The following is a 19,056-nucleotide window of genomic DNA, read 5'->3' as shown; positions in this document are numbered from 1 at the left end:
CTAGTGAAGTTAATTGATAAAATACTTTTCATCTTTCATAAACTGTTAATCACTTCTCTTATTGACTGAGCTTCAAAAAATAATCAGTATTTTGTTTTCTATAGTACCGATTTTCTTAGAATAAGAAAACATTATTAATCATTCTGTTAATAATTGGTCCTCAAGGTGGTTTTTAAGCTGATCTGTGTATTTGTATTCTTTCAGTGATTGCAAGGAAAACAAAGGAATTTATACTTCCCTTCATCTAGAACATCTCTTTAATATCAATGAGCTTTTAAATATTAGTATGGTAAGTAAAGACACTGTGAGTGAGTGCATGTTTCTGAAGGATGTTGGCTTTTGAAACACCATGTCTGAGTTTTATGGGATTTCAGATTTTATACACAAAACATTTTACAGGGAGGCAAGTACTGCCCAAGCTAATATGAAGAAATAATTTGATTTACAAATTAGTGGTAAATTTGATTTACCAGTCTCAGTGGGCCAGAGAATATTTTCTAATGTGCTTTTTTTTTTTAATTTGCTGATAATAATGTTTGTTTTAACTTTGAAAATTGTATGGAAGTTTGAAGTCTATCTTCCAAAGGCTGCTTATGGTGTTCAGTGACAGTTTTCTTTTTATATAAACACCTGTCTGGGTGTGTTCTCTCATTCCAGTCAGATTTATGTTGATCCAGGATATGATATACCTTGGTTCTAAGAATTATTCTGGTTTTGGCTGGAAGTAGTTGGGGTAAAATAGTCTTTTTAGTTAAGCTGTAATGACATATGACTGCACTGTCATTACAGGACTGTACCAATTTTGGGGTTGTCTGTAATACCTGTCTTCATTACAGCAACCCCTTGGAGATACATGTTCCATTCTGTCAGGCACTGTACCCACCTAATAGATACAGTTCCTGCCCCAGATTATAAACAGTGAAAATGAACAAGGCAGATTCACTAAGAGGGAAAGTTATTCTGAGTTTCCACAGTGGACTAATGGAGTACGCTGCAAAGGAAGTCAGGTTTTCAGATTCCTCAACTATAGATAGCTCTGCAGCCCCTACAGGTTTGGATGCAGTGCAGAAAGGTTCAGGTAACAATAACCAATCACCTTTAGTCACCACTAAAGGTGTTTAGAGGAGTCTCATCCAGTCCTGTGGCAAAGTGTGTCTGTCCTGGCCACAACTGAGATACTGACTTCTCTAGGTTTCCTTACTTAGGGCCAGGGGTAGAACTGAACATTCTTAAAGGATAACATTTCCTGGAGGGATGTTAGTTAAAACAGAGTGGAAGGCAAGTAATCCACTGGTATGAAAGAGAAAAAGGCAGGTTAGAACATGGCCTGGTGGACTCTGTTCAACTTAATTGAATTAAAGTAATGTGAGCAAAAAATCAGTGTGTGCTTCATAGAAATGAGGAGTCAGCAAAAGCAGGTTGCTTTGGGCAGGGGCTATAGCTGAGTGTGTGCTGGTTGCAAACTACTTTTGTACTTTATTTTGTTTCTTTCTCAGTATACAGAAGATGTAGCACTTAAAATTGAACACATTCAGATAAACCTCAGCAAAATCATTCTGCTGGATGAAATTGGGAAGGAGAATCTTCTGAATTTCAGCTCTTCAGGAATAGATGGGATAGACTTTTCAGCATATTTGACAGAGGTGAGGTTGTACAACTACAGATGTGACTGGGACAAAACATAAAATGCTTGTTTACTAACAGGCAAAACACCAAAATCTGCTTTTGTGTGAAACACCATGTTTTGGAGGTTCATACAAGTTGGGAAAAAAGCACTTAAGAAGTTAAAGTTAATAAATAAAAAAATAAAGAGTAGACAGAGTAGGCATTATAGTTAAGTGCAAACTGTCTGTAAAAAAATAACAATATGCTCCTTTTCTTACTGCTCACATCTTGTTTCAGATCAATAAAAGCGTTACGAAGGTTGATCTTCTCTCATTTGCTAATGATTTAGAAGCAAGAGCAGACCAGCTGGTAAGTTGAATTCAGCAATATAATAATAGATAAAATGTATATGCCATATAAGTATAAATACATAGCAAGGTGGACTTTATATGTGAGAATTTTTGTACTTCAAACTTTTACATACATGGTACATGTAAGGAAAAACATTGAAGAAAAGTGTTGCATATGAGCTGTAATTTAAATGTTGCTAATTACTGACTTCTCTATGCTCTTGTACATTCTCTGCTTTGAAAGTGTATTTTCCTGAATTCCACTCCTTGCTTGTGCAGTGAGCAGAATGGTCCATTTCAGTATTTCCTATTACGGCCTTTACATTTTAGGGTCCCAGTTGGAAGAAAAACTGGTTAGATCATGATGGAAAAAGATATTTGAATTATTTTTTTTCAGTTAGTGAGCAGGAGATATTTTGATTAATAACAAAATTAATACTGTGGCAGCTTATAAGGACTGTAATGAGAACTGAATGTCCATTGTGGAGGGAGAATGCACAAGAAAACCTTTCTTCTCTGGAGGGCTTTTTGAACGTGGAACAATGGTCAGAGGGTATTGCTACAACATTGCCCACAGATGAATCTGCAAGTGGCACAAAGCTGCGTTAACAGACAGTGACTGTTCAGTTATCTGTTCTTATGTTCAGGTCAGGTCATACCCACTTTTCAGAATGAGGGTCATGGTTTGGATGCTTGGCCCAAGACAGATTCCTGCACTGTGATGCACACTGCAACATAACAGGAAGAGTTACACTGCACATGTGCTACAATTTCTTGGGTCACTGAGGGACACAGCAGAGTGAGACCACTTTGTTTGGAATGTATCAGATACACATCCTTCCTCAGGTGAAGGAGGGCACTAGGGGAGGCTTCTGGTGTGTTCCTTCCACTTCTTGCATCATCCCATCATACTTGTTGCTGGGTTTTTTTGTTTGGTTAAGGTTATTTCATGCCACAAGTGCACTCAAGTCAAGGTTGGACAACTCTGAGTTTAAGTGAGAGTTGAGGTTCTTCAAACATAATACACTTTCCTTTATGGAACTGTGCTGGTAGGTGGCTTTCATGTTTTTTGTAGAAGACTCTTAAGGAAGCATCAGAATTGAGAATAAATCAGACAGAGTAATTTCTTTGTATAAAAGAAATAATTATGTAAATAAGTAAATGTGTTCACTGTTACATTGTATGTTTTTATTCCTTCCTTTAGATGGTATTTAGTATAATCTATGAAATGTCTTTTAAAAAGAGACCAAAACCCCAATAATATAATGTATTATAGAAGTTGGATTGTTAAAAAAAATGGTACTGGTTTCCAAGGATATTTTATAATCTCACTTTTTTACTAGTGATGTCTCTAAGAACCAATTAAAAAACTAAAAACTTACGGAATTAATTAATTTTGGGTGTCTAGTTTGCATTTTTGGTACCCTTCACAAAATTGAACATAGCTTTTTAGACTGGAAGGAGCAAATGGAATAAAATCTGGATCAAACCAAGGGGTCAGGGGATGGAGGAGAGAGCAATACCACCAACATGTAGTGTTAGGCAAATGAATTCACTTTGTCAGTACGAGAGATGAAGCATCCTGAAATTGCTCAGTGACCAGCTGAGTGCTCTCATGAACGTTTCACAGGAAACAGACACATCTCTGAGCACTGAGGGCTGCCATTATTAATATTATGCCTCCAAAATGTAGTTAGCAGTGTGTATTCAGTGTGTGTGCAAGGAACCAAATGGTTTTGCCATCAAAAGGAAATGGAAAACAAATTTTTTTCTGAGAGTAAAACCAAATTTTATAGTATTTGGCAATGGGCGTGAGCTCCAGACAGGCATTTGGGCTTGAAATTCATAACAGAAACTCACATCTTCTGACTGAAAAGTGGGAGCCACAAAAATAGGAAACACCATTCCCAGGTGCCTTTCCAAGTGACTGGCTGAAAATACTTAAAATTCTATGCCCCTCAGAAAGAAGAGGGTGCCTCAGGGTGATGTCCACATTTCCAAAACAAAAGCAAGTACCCATGACTGGGAGAGATGCTTGTCCCAGCTGGGCTGCAGTGCTGCAGGGTTCTTGCAGTCAAGTTTGGCTTGTGGTGAGTGCGAGGGAGATGTGCTCACTCTTCTGTATTTAAAATGACTTAGTACATCATGTCAAAATCCTCTTCAGTTAAATCTGTCCTGATAAGGTTTTGGCCGGAAAAACAAGGCAGTGTATCTGGTTTGGTTGGTGAGGTTGGAATTATTAATGCAGTGACTTTTTTTCCCCTCCTTGTGTTGAGGAATTAATTTTGCCATACCCCATTTTTAGCACTAGCTGTTCTGGAGTGGATGTGTAACTTTCATTGTTTTTTGCTTTGTTGGAAAGCTTTGAGGTTACTGAACAATACTGCATAATTGCATTTTTTGCAGCCAAAAGGAGCACTGGAAAATGCCTTAAAAGGACATGCAAACAACATTCGAATGATTCATAACCAGCAAGTAGTTCCACTGGAGCAAGCTATGGTAAAACATTAAAGCAATACTGAAACATATTTGTAGAAAATAAAAATCTCTAAGTCTCTTAAAGAGGTTAGAAATCTGCACTTCTGTAAGAACATATTGTGTCAATGAAGAGTAATGTGGCTAAAGTATGTGTTTATTAAATAGTTTTCTTACTTAAAATGCTACTGTTATATAATGCTGTCTAAAATAATTGCCTTTTTCTTCCCCATTTTTTTCTATCACTATTTGTGATTATATATGAATAGAAGAAGCAGCAGGGGAGAACTTTACAGGACTCTTAATCCTAAAACCCCCTAAATCACTCATTTTCTTTTTTGCTTGTCAGTAGTCTTCAGTAATAAAAGCCATTATCACTTTGACATTTTATTTCTTGGAGTTAGCAGTCAACTGACAGTACTGGAATTGGAAACTCCTGGGAGTAATATGCAGAGCCAAAGTCTTTTTTATTGATGCTATGAAAGATGCAAAAGAGCTGCTTCTGCCTGATTTTGACACTGACTTGTATCAAGCTGTCAATCTCCAGCACGTTAGGTGTTGCTTTTTCCTCTACATAATAAACTTCTAGTTTATCCTAGCATCTGATATTTTGTGTGTGTACCACTTACAGAAGAATACTAGGTCTTCTGGTCCACTCTGATTCTATGCTGTTCTTTCCTAATTAACTCCTAATTATTCTCATCTCTTTTTTCTTTTACAAAACTGACTGTCAAGAAATATGTTAAAGCTAGGGTAAGTGCTTTTTCCCTTCAGAAATTGCACAGTATAGAATTTTTTGAACATTGGAGTCTGAGTTTCACTGTTCCATCTTCCCTCCAATCTTACTTAGTTTACTGCATCTAACTTTAGTTAAATCACTGCTGTTGGTGGAGTACTGATTCAATTATTAAACCCACAAAGTATTAATTTTAATGCAGTTGTTGCTGCTGTTGTATACAATGTGATGCATAGTGTTAATAACAAAGTAATCTACAGAAGATCAAAGCATGAACGTAAGCTTAAAACAGGTGGGCTCTTACCTGTAGTAATGACTTTAAGCTTTTTTTCTCCCCTACTTTCCTATAGAGCACTTTAAATCAGAGCATTAGGTTACTGAAGAGGACATCATCTGAACTTATGGTAAGCTTTTCTTTCTGTCAACAGGAATATTTTTGTGTTTTAAATCCTTCTGCCACATATGCAGGGCATATCTTTTCAGTACAGTTTTCTTTTATTTCTGGCTGTTATGTTATTGCAGGAGTTTGTAATGCATTGAGGAAGTAATAAGGATTTAGATCTCTCTTCTCTGAAAAAGAGAAGAAAAATAATAAAAAAAACATTTGGGATGGTTTTGAGAGTATAAATTTTAATCTGAACTGTCAGGTGATAAAAGAGGTTTCAGTAGCAGTCTATGTAGTGGATTACCCATTTTCCTCAGAATGTAGGGACTTCCTTTCTAAAATCCTTGAAAGCAAAACTTGGGAGGAATAACAACAAAACACAGTGCAAAAGTACAACTGACAAGAGAGCTTTGTGATTCACGTCCTTAACCACCTTTTGTTCCATGCCCAGCTCCCACTGGGGTCTGTTTCTTTAGGTTGTACTCATTACCCTCCTGCTTCTGCACCATCAGCCTTGTTCTGGGATCCTGGATCTGCGTAGAGGCTTTTCCAGGGCAGCCTATGTTTCCCCTCTAAGTAGTGCCTGCACCACAGTGAGACCAGCTGGCTTCAGTCTGCCAGAGAGAGAGCAATAGGATGATTGCTTTCCTGGAAGTAAAGCTTTCAGACACCAGCCTGCCTTGGCCCTGGTAGCAAGGATCCAGCCACACTAGTGGCATAGTCAGTCTCAACAGCTTTATGGGCCTTGCCTACCTTAGTGCTTCTCATTACAGTTTTCACCTATTCACAGCAGCAGAGCAGCTAGGTAACTGTTAGAATCTGTGATTCGAAACTGGGTGACATTGAAAGTCTTGACATAAAGTGTTGATAAGAAGGGGGTGATGTTTGACTCTGAAGTATATTTAAGAAATATCTCTACATTTTCAGGCTCTGTGTACACTGTCCTTTGTGTGTGTTCTATGACAGAATTTATGGGGTTGTGCATATATTGAAAAAACACCTCAGTCCTTCAGGTGATTGATTAGGGGCATAGTCTGGCTGTAAAGAATATTACTTCAGTCATCAAGAGTTGTTATGGTGTATGGACCACTGTTTTCTTCCTGTGCACATTGTAGCGTATATACAGACATTGATTTAAGGAAAGACTGGAAGATAAAACTTACCTTAGTGTATAAATTAGTTATGTAGGTTCCAGGAAAAGGTGCCATGCAATAACCACTGATGCATTCTTTTTCAGAATGAGACAATATTGAGAGGATATTCAGTCCTTAGGCAGACTCATGTTCTATCTGGAATTGCATTTTTGGTCAGGTTTTGACAAGACAGTGACACTGGTTTATCAAGAGAATAGGTACCTGGCAGTGGCTGTAGTAGTGGCTTATATTAAACAGTATCTTTTCCTATCCAGGTAAAGGTGAAAAATGTCATTAGTGCTGTTAATGCTGCCCAGAATCTCATAAATAACAATGCTTCTCAAGTTATTGTCCAGGTAAGCTCTATTTGATCAAAGTACATTAATTAATGATGTTACAGAGATTGAGGTTAACTTGCTTTTGTTCTCTTTGATCTGGTCCTAGGAGACAAAAAAGTACATGGATACCATAATTGGCTACTTTGAGCAGTACACTGAGTGGGTCAAGGAGTCGGTAAGGTGCATTTACTTCATTGAGAAAAACTGTGTTTAAAAATAAGAAATCTAAATAGTGTTAGCAATAAAATCAATAATAATAATAATGTTACTTTGACAGTGTGTTTTGTAGTTTCATGTTTTAATACATTTGTACTGTCTGTGAGTGGGCAAATCCTATAGTTTTGTTGCACTTGCAAAATGGAAATGACGAATTTTTTGTTGGAATGCAGTGCAAATTTAACAGTATTATTTTCAGGACTAGCCTGAAATCTACCATTTGTGTTAGTACTGCACTGAACCTGACCCTTCATACTTCAAATTGATGTAATTAGCATCTTATTTTATTTTTCTCTCTTCAGCTACAGTCTTTGGGAAAGTAAGTTGATGTTTAAAAGACTTTCAGTTGATAGCATATCCTACTGTTATTTATTTTGAATTTGGATAGGGTAAGACATAACAGTTTAGTGAACTATAACAGTAATCAAGTTTAGAGATTCTTATTCTGTTAGATACTTAAAACTGATTTTAATTTTATTTTTCAGATTTCCATGGAAGTAGCAGCATGCAAGCCTATTGCCAATGTGATAGATACAGCAGTAGATATTTTTTTATGCAGCTACATAACTGATTCTGTGGTAAGAAACATTTTATTGCTTGGAATTGAGGCATCAGGGGAAAAATTCTTTCAACATACATCTGTGTTTAATTATTCTGGCTAGGCTATTCTGAAGTAAGATAATAAAGTATCGCATACAAAGTTATGCAAGGAAAATGGTCTGATCTGGATCAAGTCCAAAGACAAACCAGTGCTGGACTTTCTAGATTTTCAGTAAATTTAAGCTTCTATTAGCAAGAATTCTGTAAAATTGACTGATTCGGAACAGTCTTGAAATGGAAAATGGAAAAGCCAAAAGATCTGAAGCTTCACCTGTAACTGTTGCTAACTTACAAGGGTGAGTTGTGGGCCGGAAGCGAGTGGAAAATGCCAAGGAAAACCTTTTTCAGGAATCTTTCCTGAAATCTAGAAAACCTGATTGAGTATTTATCACTAGACTTGCAGCAGATGGATTTTGATTAATTTATGCACATTGGAGACATTGAGTGTGTCTTGTAGCAGAATAGAAGGGCAATATTTTCATCTTGCCAAAAGAACTTGGACAGAGGACAGCATGCATTAAAAGTAAAGTAAGATGCCATGGGTCTGGAAAGTACCTAAAATGCCTCCTAACTTACTTTATGGGATGTTTAGTCAGATCCTAATCACACTACCAGTAATACATGTAATCGGTCAAAGCTAAAACACTCTGGCCTTGATAATACTTAACCATGAAGTGCTTAATCTTGGTAATGCTTAACCATGAAAACCTCCTAATCTGTACTCATAGATTAGCTCATACATTTCAGAGCTTCTGTTCTCCTTCGTGAAGCCATTACCCATCTGTTGAGAGATGGACCGTGATTTTCCTGATGATAGAACTTAGCTGAGTCACTTGGAAGTCAAAATGCCTGCAGCCAATACAAATCAAATTTGAAAAATCATCATTTTAACACCTGGTGATAACTCAGTTCAGCTGTATAATAATGAAATTAGTTACACAAATAGGGCTGCAGTTTACAAGTTATAGTGCCTTGAGGAAGTGCTGGAAACTCATATTTTAACAAGGACTGCATGAACTAATTTCTACTGTGTTCTTTTGGTGACAATGGTAAGAATGTCAAGCAAGGGTTCAGCACTTTAGTGATTACTTTTCTCCATGACTGTTTTTGCTTGATTTTTCTATTGCTTTTGTTTCAGAATACCTTCTGGTTTGGTTTGGGAGGCTCTTCAATGTTTCTAATTCCTGCCATAATTTTTGCTGTAAAACTCTCTAAATACTATCGTAGGATGGATACAGAGGATGTTTATGATGAGTAAGTATATATTCCAAAATAAGCTAAATGGCAAATGGATTAAAATGTTTTCTCTAGTGTTTCAGTAAAGGCTCTCTAATTCTTAAACCTGTCCTGCCAGATTAGAACTGCATGTTCATGTGTAATGCTGCAGGTTTGGGTCAGTGCCTGCAAAATGCTTCATGCAGGTGGCCTTTGCTAGCCTTGACTTGCCATGAATGCAGATAGTACTGGCTCTGACTTTGAAAATCTTATGTCAGAATGGGGTCTTCAGAGTTTTGTGAGCAGCATTTATATAAATAAGTTCCAAATGTGCAAGTTATTAGCTTTGCTAAGTAACCTGTTAAAGTGAATTGTGCCTGATTTGTACTCTCTTTGAATTAATTATTTGCTTTCTTGCTGTCTTAGTTATTCCTAACCAGTCTTTCCTTTTTCAATTGCAGTTCCTCTGTCTCAGGGACTTGGCATTTTACTTTATGATAACTATTCTTACGTATTTTCCTATCAGTTTTTTTACTGTTTTCTTTTCTGCTCCTTGATTTGCTCATTGTTCAGTTAGCCTGTGCACTGCGTTTCTCCCATTCCACAGTGGTTGTTTTTCATTGCACATTCACAAGTCAGTAGAGTGGAAACAGGCATGTACAGCTGAAATTACTCACTTATTAGTGTCTAGTTAATTACTCCTCCTTTTCTGTGTTTTTTAGTTTTGAAACTATACCCATGAAAACGTAAGACATTTTTTCTGATATTAAAATTATTTTATTAATGTGGGAGGGTTTATATTTTTAATGTAACTTGTTACTTCAAAAGAAGTAGCATGTTGTTTCAACAGACTTGGTAGATTATATTAGAGTCTCCAACTCAACAGGAATAGAAAAATAATTTATTGCTTTTTTGGAGAATATAAAAATATTATAAAATGTAAAATTATAATTATGCCATAACTCTTGAATGTTGCAAAGGAAAAGTTATACTCTATTGTACAGACACAATTTTACTTTGCATATAATACCATCATCCATGTACATGTCTTAGAAGCCATATTGTACATAGTGCATCTTATAGTTAACATGGTCTTTCTTGGTGTATTTATTTTATTACAGTACGGAAAATGGTAATAATGGTTATCATAAAGAGCATTTATATGGTATACACAATCCTGTTTTTACAAGGTAAACCAAGTCTGAAACTGCATGCCTTCATGTGTCCTTACTTCAGCTTCTCTTTTAATCACATTTCCAATTATCTTTATGCTTTAAAGTGAATATCTTAATTCTCTGGGATTTTTTTTTGCATGATTATTCACTATATAAAATGCTGTATGATGTATATTTCTCAAACTTTCTTTACATAATAGGAGATACAGAAGTAATTTTCTGCAACTTAAATTAATTGGTAAATTTGATCTTAACATCCATGTAATCAGGTATTTAGTCAGCACAGTGGGTGGTCCTACGTTGACAAACCTATTAAAATGCTCTGATAGCAGATGAAAATTATAGGATGGAAATGCATTTGTACTCCTGAGTAGGTTTTTTGGGTTTTTTTAAGTGGTGAGAAAACATCTCCTGTGTAAATGGCAAGTGTTCCAGGTGTTCAGAATGCATGACCATAGAAAATAGGTGGGTAGGACTAGAATGTGGCATCACAAAGCAAGAAGCTCAAGCTGTGTTTAAAAAAAGGAGGGCATTTGGGTTATTTTCTGCCTCTACAGCTTCTGTGCTGTAAAACATTAGCTAGTTGTAAGACTCAGTTTCCAGGGGGATAATATTCAGTATCCCACAATTTCATTATTTGGTTTTGGAAAATTTGCCAGTTGCATAAGAAAGGGCTAAATTTATGATTGAAATCTGTAGCTCAATGTTCCTTACTTTGCAACTTCATGACTGAATTTGTAGGTAGAGTATTTACAGAGAAGATACCACTATGCTTTAAACGCAGGTGAATAGAGAGAGCTCAAAATTTGCCTCTTGCCAGAGTTCATGGTTACATCTGATGATGATGATGATGATTATTATTATTTAGAACTGTATTTTACAATAATTAATTACCAAATCGTCATCCTTCTGAAGTAAGTCTTTATATAACAATATTTTTAGAGATATTTATAATCACAATTGTTGTGGTCTGTTCTGCAACTTCAGGGTACTTACTCCCCAAATTAACTGACAAGGAGTTTCAGTAAAAAAAACTCTCCACTGGCATATCTTAAGGACTCTTACTTTTAAGGACTTTCAGTATTTTACATTAAAGAAAACTAATAATTTCCCAGGCCTTAGAATTCCTTTTCTGGTCTTTTAATCTTTAATATGACTTAATATTCTTGAGGTTCATAGCATGTTTTCTTATGATATTTCAGTCACTGATAAATAGTTCAATTCAGCATTGCTGAACAACCTAAAAATTACTAGCATAAAATAATCTTTTACACGGGATCCACTAGTCCAGTCCTGACTTGTTTTGATAAAATGATAAAATTTAAAGATTCAGTTTGATGCAGTGATGCAGTCTTCTGATGTGCTAATGGAGGTAATTTGAAAAACTGCTAATTATGGCATACATGCTGTGAATTTCTCAGTATGGTACTCCCATATGAATAAAATCTTGATTCTCATTTTCATTTCAGCATACTCTTTCCTTTTATGCTATCCTTGATTTTTCTCATTTCCTACAAATTACTTTAGGAGATACTTTGAGAGCTGTGACTTTGAACAGGTCTCTGTACACCCATACTTTTGCAGGTTTAAAGAATGTAGGGTTGGGGTTTTTTTATCCTTCTAAATCAGCTGGATAATTTTGCTGGAAAAAGATGCAAATATTTTTGCAACACTAAGATATATAAGCACAAGTAAGAGCTGCAAGAGGTATATGTCTCACACAGGTATTTTTATACACATGCCAAAAACATAGATACCATCAAATGCAGCCACAATTTCTGTGAGAGCAAAAGGTGAGGCTGGATTAAATTCATAGAAGAGAGGTGTTGAATAAGCAGTCCAAGCATTTATTTCTGTCATGAAACAAAAATAACCAGAAAGGTTGGTAGAGAAAACCATGAATTCATTTCCTCTTTTTTGAAAAATGCTAGATTAAATGATTTAAACATTGAGACTATCTTAGGCCCACTGAGCTTGTCTCACCTAAGTTAGATACAGGATTTCTGTTTAGACACAGTTCCATTTGTGGGCAAAAAAAAAAGATGTGTTTGTTTTATGGTTTTTTTTTTGTTTTTTTTTTCTCATGTAGCTCTGTGGAACAGTGGTAACACATACTGGAAATGTTAAGGGGTAAGTTATAAGCTTAAATCAATTCTAGATCTATTACTACTTTACTATTTTAGGAGGGGCTGCTCTGATTGCTGCAACAAGAGTGGGCTATAAGGTCTAAAACCAAAGAAAGTTTTTCAGTCATATTGATGTTCATATTAAAATCTGTCCCTTAGTTCTGTTTTAATTACATTAAAATTCAGTCTTTATAAATTTCTTCTTGAATTGTTTTTTGTTATTATTTCCAGGCTATATAAATGAGGCTCAAGACTCTTCTGTGGGAGTGCATCATTATTCTTCCAAGCTTATTGGCTTTTCCATTCTTCTGACAGATCCTGAGCCACTTGTTTTATGTCAGCTGTACTGTAAATCCCAAATGTACTATTGAATGTTCTGCCATAAACTACTGTACAGAATATTTTGTGATCAGGGCATTGCCTCTCAAATACCACTGTTCAAGGCTTGAATTAAAATGTTCTTTTGGTTTTTTACTTTTTTACACTGGGCTTTCTACCTTACATCACAGTATATAAATTAATTAGATTTACAGCCTTTGCCTAGTAATCCTTTCTAAATTGTTCAAGTTCTTACCTTAAATTGTTGATTTGTGTTACAGTACATACACGTTTACATGAAAATACATTTTGTATACAAAAACTTTTGTATATACATTTTTCTTAAAACTTCTAAGTGTTTAGTTAAGATTTTAATATTGTATAATACTCTTCACAAATGAATTTACCAGCATGATCAGTGTTGCTATTTGGTGCTCTTGAATGACTACATTGGACTAAATTTGGATTGTAATGGGGTCCATAGTGTCTCTGTGTGTCTGAGAAGCTCAGTTGCAGTTTTGTTGTCTCCCCGTTTTTTTGGTTTTTGGTTTTGGTTTTTTTTTTTTTTCCTAGCTATTTAATATTTAGTGGGTTTTGCTGTATGGACCTGAAAGGGACTCTTTGGAGAAGTTTGTTTTTAAACTTTGGGTGGGAGGGTCAGGAGTATGCGGGATGCATAATATAGTGAAAAAGCTAAGCTTTCTAGAGTTCAGTAGTACTCAAAAAGAGCATGAGGGATGTCCTATGTTGGCAATTTTTAGAATGCTTTACATTCTCTTATCTTCCTTTTCTTCTTTCAGACCCACTTCTGTAATGTCCTTAATAGTATCACTGTGGCTCTTTTGGAGGCAGTGATAGTATTTTTGCTAAATATTAAACTGTGATTTACAATATTGAAATTCAAATCGGTTTAGAAATTGGAGTTAACATTTGTACTGTTAGAGTTATTTCCTTGAATTTAGGCATATGGTTGAACTGATGAATTAGTTAACAGCAGACCTTATCAACAAGGCCAAAACTATGTTACCATATTTTACTATGTAAAACCTTTTGGCAAGTAAAGTAGTCAATATATTGATCTAAAATAGTATCTCTTCATCTGTCAGTATTCTTAACTTTGTTTCAAACAGAGTTCATTGTCTTGAAGTAGTGATAATCCTGTACATCATTATTATTATTTTAAAGAAATGCTGAAAAGTGATACCAGTCTTTAATCCGGAATAACCTTAAATTTTTCGTTTTTGTGTCATAAATGGAAACATTTCTAATTGACAGTATGTAGCATATGTGTATATGTAATCTTCAGAACTTCAGATTTTTAAAAGTTTCTATTTTTAATTTGAGAAAATGTTCCCAGCTCATTTAAATAAAAAAAGATCTTGCTTAACTACCTTATGTTTGGTTCTCCTTTGTTTTGTTGCACAAGTGTTTCTCTGAACTGAGTTGCACAGAATTAAAATATTAAGAGAATTAATTTCTTTACCCTGATTAAATATTTTTGCTGTATTTGACTTTTACTTTTGCAGCAGGAAGGACTGAAAGAGCTTTCACTCTGGGTGAGGGAGCTTCCAGCTTCCACCAAGAATATGAATTATGCAAAGATGGTAGGATTCAATCTAATGAGTTATGCAGGCTATCCATATAACCTGTTTCTGTATAGCACTGACAGCAGAATTAAACATTTGCTAGTTCTTCGGCTCCCATGGTTTACTGCTGGCATCCTAGCTTACCTTGTGAAAGGACAATTGTTTTCTACTGATATGAGAGACCACAAACTAGTTTAATCTGAAGCACAGGCAGACAAGACTGAAATGTCAGATTAGAATGAGACAAGCACTTGGTGGGAACATAGTAGCTGTAACACATAAATATATTTGAGTCTAAGCTTTGATATTTCTCCTTATCCCTGTAGTTTATTTGTTCTCATTCTTAGACTTGAAAAACTTTGAGAACAAGAGATCTGAAACTGTTATAAATTAGCTTTTGAATCGTTCTGGACTCTTCAGCAAATCTAAAAATTCTCAGTGCTGTTGTGTGTAGGAAAGTGTAAATAATACATTTGTTTGACAAATATTTGGAGGTATTCAAGTGCTTGCAGTAGGAATGTGAAATCCTTGAAATTGAGTGTGAGGTGGGTAACAAGATTCTTCTGTCTGGCTGGCTGAAGGGTGAGAAGACTCCCCAGAAAACAACAGAAGAGTGAATGGTAAATCTGAAGTAGGGTTATGCCATTGTTGTCCTAAGGCTTGGCTGGAGCCATACCACTGTGCCTTGAAAGAGAGAGGAGGAGCTAATGGATAGAAGCTGGAGATGAGATCTCTGCTGAAAATATTATCAAAATAGCCATGGAGAGGGAACAAAAAGAAAACAAGGTTGTTCTCTCTGTCAAATGGTATTTAGTCATGGGAACTTGATGGAATATTGACTGGAAGAACAGGGGTAGGATACCCAGAATGGCTGTTCAGGTGGCTGCATCTTCAAGCAGGCAGCATTCAGGTTATCTGGGCTGCCACAGCAAAGGTACTCTTGTCCCTCATCTATTAAGGAAGCTTTTGTTGTCGATGTTGTTCTGCTTTGCCATCTGTGTTAAAAGGGAAGGATTTGTCTTGGTATTGTCTTTAGCACTACCTAGTGAGCGATTAAATACACAAAATGTTGTTCTGATTCATTATGTATGGCCAGCCTTAAACCCTGAGTTTGTAGCACCCCACAGTTATTGAAGCATACCTAAACAATGCAATAGTCCTTCCCAAGAGCTGGTCAGGTCAGGCTGGCTACAGCATGTATGTCTTAGGAAGAAGTGCCTAGTGGGGGTCTTGCTAGCCAGAAAAGTACTGTGGATTGTCACAGCAGGGGAGGGATTTTTCCTCATGACCTTCTGTATGCTAAGGGATTTAATTTTTTTTTTTCCTTAGCTGTTCTTAGTTACTGCAGCAGAAACTGCTAGGACAGGATTCTGCTCTACAACATTTCTGTTCTCCTGCCTTTGTTTTACAGCATTTTTACAGCTCATTTGTTATAAACAGGAAAATATATATTTAAAAAAAAAACAAGTGATGAACCCAAATATCTGTCTAACATGCTCTGTAGTCTGTTCCCTGCTGCTGAGAACTGTGATAGGTTAGTTCTGCTGCCTTGCTCTGTTGGCTGAAAGTGAACTGTGATGTGAAAATGATGATAAAACTTACAAATATTTGGGGTTTTCTAGACCTGTAATACCTTCTTCTGCTCAAGCTTTATTTCTTTTCTTGCATATGTATTGCTTCTGTGGCTTAAAGAATGTGCAGCTGGTCCTTCCATGCTTCCCCACTGCATGTCATGTGTGGACAAAAAGGAGAGCTAATGTTGTGTCCTTACTGTGAAAATCCACAGAAAGCCCATTCCACAAATCAGCATTTTTACCAGGACACTTATAATCATTCAGATGCAGAAATTGCTTTGACACTTCTGTCTCTTACTTTGATATGTTCTTGCAAGTTTTAGCGTGAAGATAACTATAAAGCAGCTGGAGAATGGAAAATATCTGTTAAAAATCAAATATGACATGTTCATCCTGGATAGGAATGTACTTTTCAGTTATACAACTATCATTCTGTATTTAACTGCATTTACAAGACTTGTCTTGTTACCTTCGTGGGAGTTCACACTCCCAAGGTTATTTGACACTCCCTCAGGCTATAAATTATGGGCACTTGCCTACTGAAGTGTGATTTATTATTTTTATAAAAATGCCCTACCCTTACATTCTGTGTTTTGCTGGAAAGAGGCTTCTTTGTGCGCTGAGACTTTAAATTGTAAGCAGCCATTTCCTTACTGCTTTCACTTCTTTGGGTCGTGTTGTTCAAGGATCTCAGTTCACTCCTCACGCCATGAAGAGTTTCGCTCTTCTTTTCCTAGTTGTGATCTGTGGCATGGGAGGATTGGGACAGAAGCTGAAGCCGAAGAAAAGAAGCAATGGTGAAGAAATCAAGTTTCGGACTAAAACCAAAGACATTTGCACAATCACCACGAGTGGTGATGACGAGGAGATGAAACTTAGAATTGAATGTAAAAGCCAAGACATGTCCTACTGGTGTGAATTCACTGGCAAGCCATCTGTCTGTCGTGCTTTTAGAAATAATCCAAAGATTTACTGGAATCAGATTGCCGCGGAACTCAGAAAGATCCCGCATGCTTGTGAATCCATGGAAGTGTTGAAGACCACCATGTGCCAAAAGGCTCCCCCAGAAGCTCTCATGAGGCAAATAGCTGCTGGTGTGGAGTCAGAAGTTCTAGCAAACCAGGAAAAATCAGTCCAGAAAGCTTCCATTCCTATGAGAGAAGCAGGGCAAAACTCTGACCCAACCCAACATGGTCAAGGGTCTGAAAATGAAACAGAAGCAATGAAACTGGCACGAGAACATTGCTGGGAATCTCTGCATGGTGTTTGCTCCTACATCATTGGCATCCTTAGGGGTTAAGGATTTGCTTCAGGTAAAACCAATCTGGAAGCACAGTAAGAGTAATACCTAAGAGTAATTCTATTGTACTTTGATTTTGGAGGTCTCAGGGATGTGGACAGGGAGGTGCTAAGCTCACTGGCTAAAATCTAACATTACAAGGCCCGTTTTGTGGCTTTTGAGGGGCTGGGCATCTTAAATTTCCAGAGATTCATATTGTCAGAGAACTCTGACACAGCCTCCTGTAAGATCTTCAGTATGTACTGAGATGTTTGCCCTATCTGTTGTTAATCCTGTGGTACTTCATTCTAACTGTTTGAATTAGTTTAATTTTTGCCTTCTGTCACTCCTTCCCTCTTGTGCTGACTTCTGGATTTATGCCGGGAAAGTAAGATAAATAACAAATGCATCAGATCCAGCCAGAAGCATCAGTTAGAACTACATTCAGAGGCTGAGGGAATAAAGCTTATTCGTCAAAACTGCTGGTTAATAATGAAATATTTTAATCTAAAAAATTAGTTCATAAACCCCTTGCAGAAATGAGTAAACCCGAGAGACTGTCTTGGTTTATGAGTCTGTTACTGTAGAGGCAATAGGGGATCATATGCAGGCACTTGTTTGGTAAGTCTCAGGTTTTTGGCCAATATTTGAAAAGGCAAAGCCCCTTATTGCAGAAATAATTGGTTTTATACCCGGTTCTGTTTCCAGCTCATAGAGAAAGCCAGGATATGGTGAGTGGACCTGGCAAACTTGAAAGAAATGGGAATAAACGCAGTGTGAACTGGCAAGCATTTAGGTTGCTAATGATAATTTATGCCTAATACAGAAAAGTGACTAATTATTTTCTCCTTTTTTGTTTGTTTTGCAGAGCAATGATATTACAGTTGAAGAAGGGTCCTTGCAGCATTGTAATAATTTAGACATAAGAATTTTGGTTAAAAATCAGTAATTTCTATGAATTTTTTAGCTGTTTCCTTTTTAAAGACAAAATTGAACGTTTTAGCAGCTCTGAAAAATTCACAAAACTAGAGTGAATATGCTTAAAGTGTTAGGATAAACTACTGCCCCTAGGCTTGTTACACACCAAGGTGTACTGCATTTATATAACCAAGGATTTGCTTGACCTTGCATAGGTTTTTGTGTGCACTGACTTGCTTCAGTTTGTCAGAGATGAAAGCTGTTGATGATGATACAGTTAGTGCAAACAATAAAAATAAGATTTCTGAAAACGTACTTGGAGTGCTTTCTTGAAATTTTAATGTGCTGTTTGTGTAAGTCACAGTATTTGACACTTGTTTCTTAAGAGATTGTTGATAGAATGTGTAAGAGAAGTTACAGGTCTGAGTCATTGCTTTCCCACTGTGAACAAGCTTGCATGAATATTAATATTTTTGGTGTTATGAGGTTTATATTAAAATAATGGGTTTCAGCCAGCAGGAAAAGAAAAAGAGTAGAAATAGAGTAATGTAATAATACATTTCTGAACATAGCAGATGAAAACTGTTCACCAGTGATGCAGCTGCAGAGTTCAGTGTTACCAGGACCTGTTAGTGGTACTATTAATGTTTGGTTTCAGTGGATATTCTGACAAGTAATTTACTTGGCAGCTTGGGCACTTGTGTAAATCTCAAAACACAAAACAAGATCTAACGGCCTGTTGTCATATTACAACACAATCATGTTCAGACTATTATTTAACAATGATCCGTTTTCTTCCCAGGTGAGTTTCACAGCAGGAATGTAACTGGAAATGCTTCATACTGTAGAATTTAATGATGCTCTGTGTTTCCCTTGCAAAGTTTCTGCAAGGTACTGTTCACTGAAGTACTTCTCCAGCTTTAATCACGGATTTGTAATTCTCACTACACAATTCCAGATCATGATTGTCCAATTGTTAAAGTTTATGTCTTGTACCAAAACACTTTACATAATTTTCTTACTTCCA

General features: G+C 36.4%; 2 protein-coding genes across 3 annotated transcripts in view; both read left to right on the top strand.

The window, feature by feature from the left end:
• Positions 1-12,336, top strand: part of PROM1 (prominin 1) — a 54,004-nt gene extending 41,668 nt beyond the window's left edge. For both annotated transcript variants that reach the window (XM_062493400.1, XM_062493401.1), the window contains 11 exons: positions 205-289; positions 1,497-1,643; positions 1,903-1,974; positions 4,362-4,454; positions 5,517-5,570; positions 6,960-7,040; positions 7,129-7,197; positions 7,724-7,816; positions 8,977-9,092; positions 10,175-10,243; positions 12,318-12,336. In XM_062493400.1, coding sequence (XP_062349384.1) covers positions 205-289; positions 1,497-1,643; positions 1,903-1,974; positions 4,362-4,454; positions 5,517-5,570; positions 6,960-7,040; positions 7,129-7,197; positions 7,724-7,816; positions 8,977-9,092; positions 10,175-10,243; positions 12,318-12,336 — 898 coding nt within the window. The remainder of the gene's footprint in view (positions 1-204; positions 290-1,496; positions 1,644-1,902; positions 1,975-4,361; positions 4,455-5,516; positions 5,571-6,959; positions 7,041-7,128; positions 7,198-7,723; positions 7,817-8,976; positions 9,093-10,174; positions 10,244-12,317) is intronic.
• Positions 12,337-16,541: 4,205 nt separating this feature from the next.
• Positions 16,542-17,132, top strand: FGFBP2 (fibroblast growth factor binding protein 2). Its single transcript, XM_062493399.1, has one exon. It carries the CDS (start codon positions 16,542-16,544, stop codon positions 17,130-17,132), a length of 591 nt encoding a protein of 196 aa, XP_062349383.1.
• The last annotated feature ends 1,924 nt before the right edge of the window (positions 17,133-19,056 follow it).

The sequence above is a fragment of the Cinclus cinclus genome, chromosome 5 (assembly GCF_963662255.1).
Source record: "Cinclus cinclus chromosome 5, bCinCin1.1, whole genome shotgun sequence".
NCBI lineage: Eukaryota > Metazoa > Chordata > Aves > Passeriformes > Cinclidae > Cinclus > Cinclus cinclus.
This window is presented reverse-complemented; position numbering and strand designations above follow the sequence as displayed.

Excerpts from the sequence above, each read along its gene's own strand:
- FGFBP2 (XM_062493399.1), top strand. The coding sequence starts at position 16,542 with ATGAAGAGTTTCGCTCTTCTTTTCCTAGTTGTGATCTGTGGCATGGGA.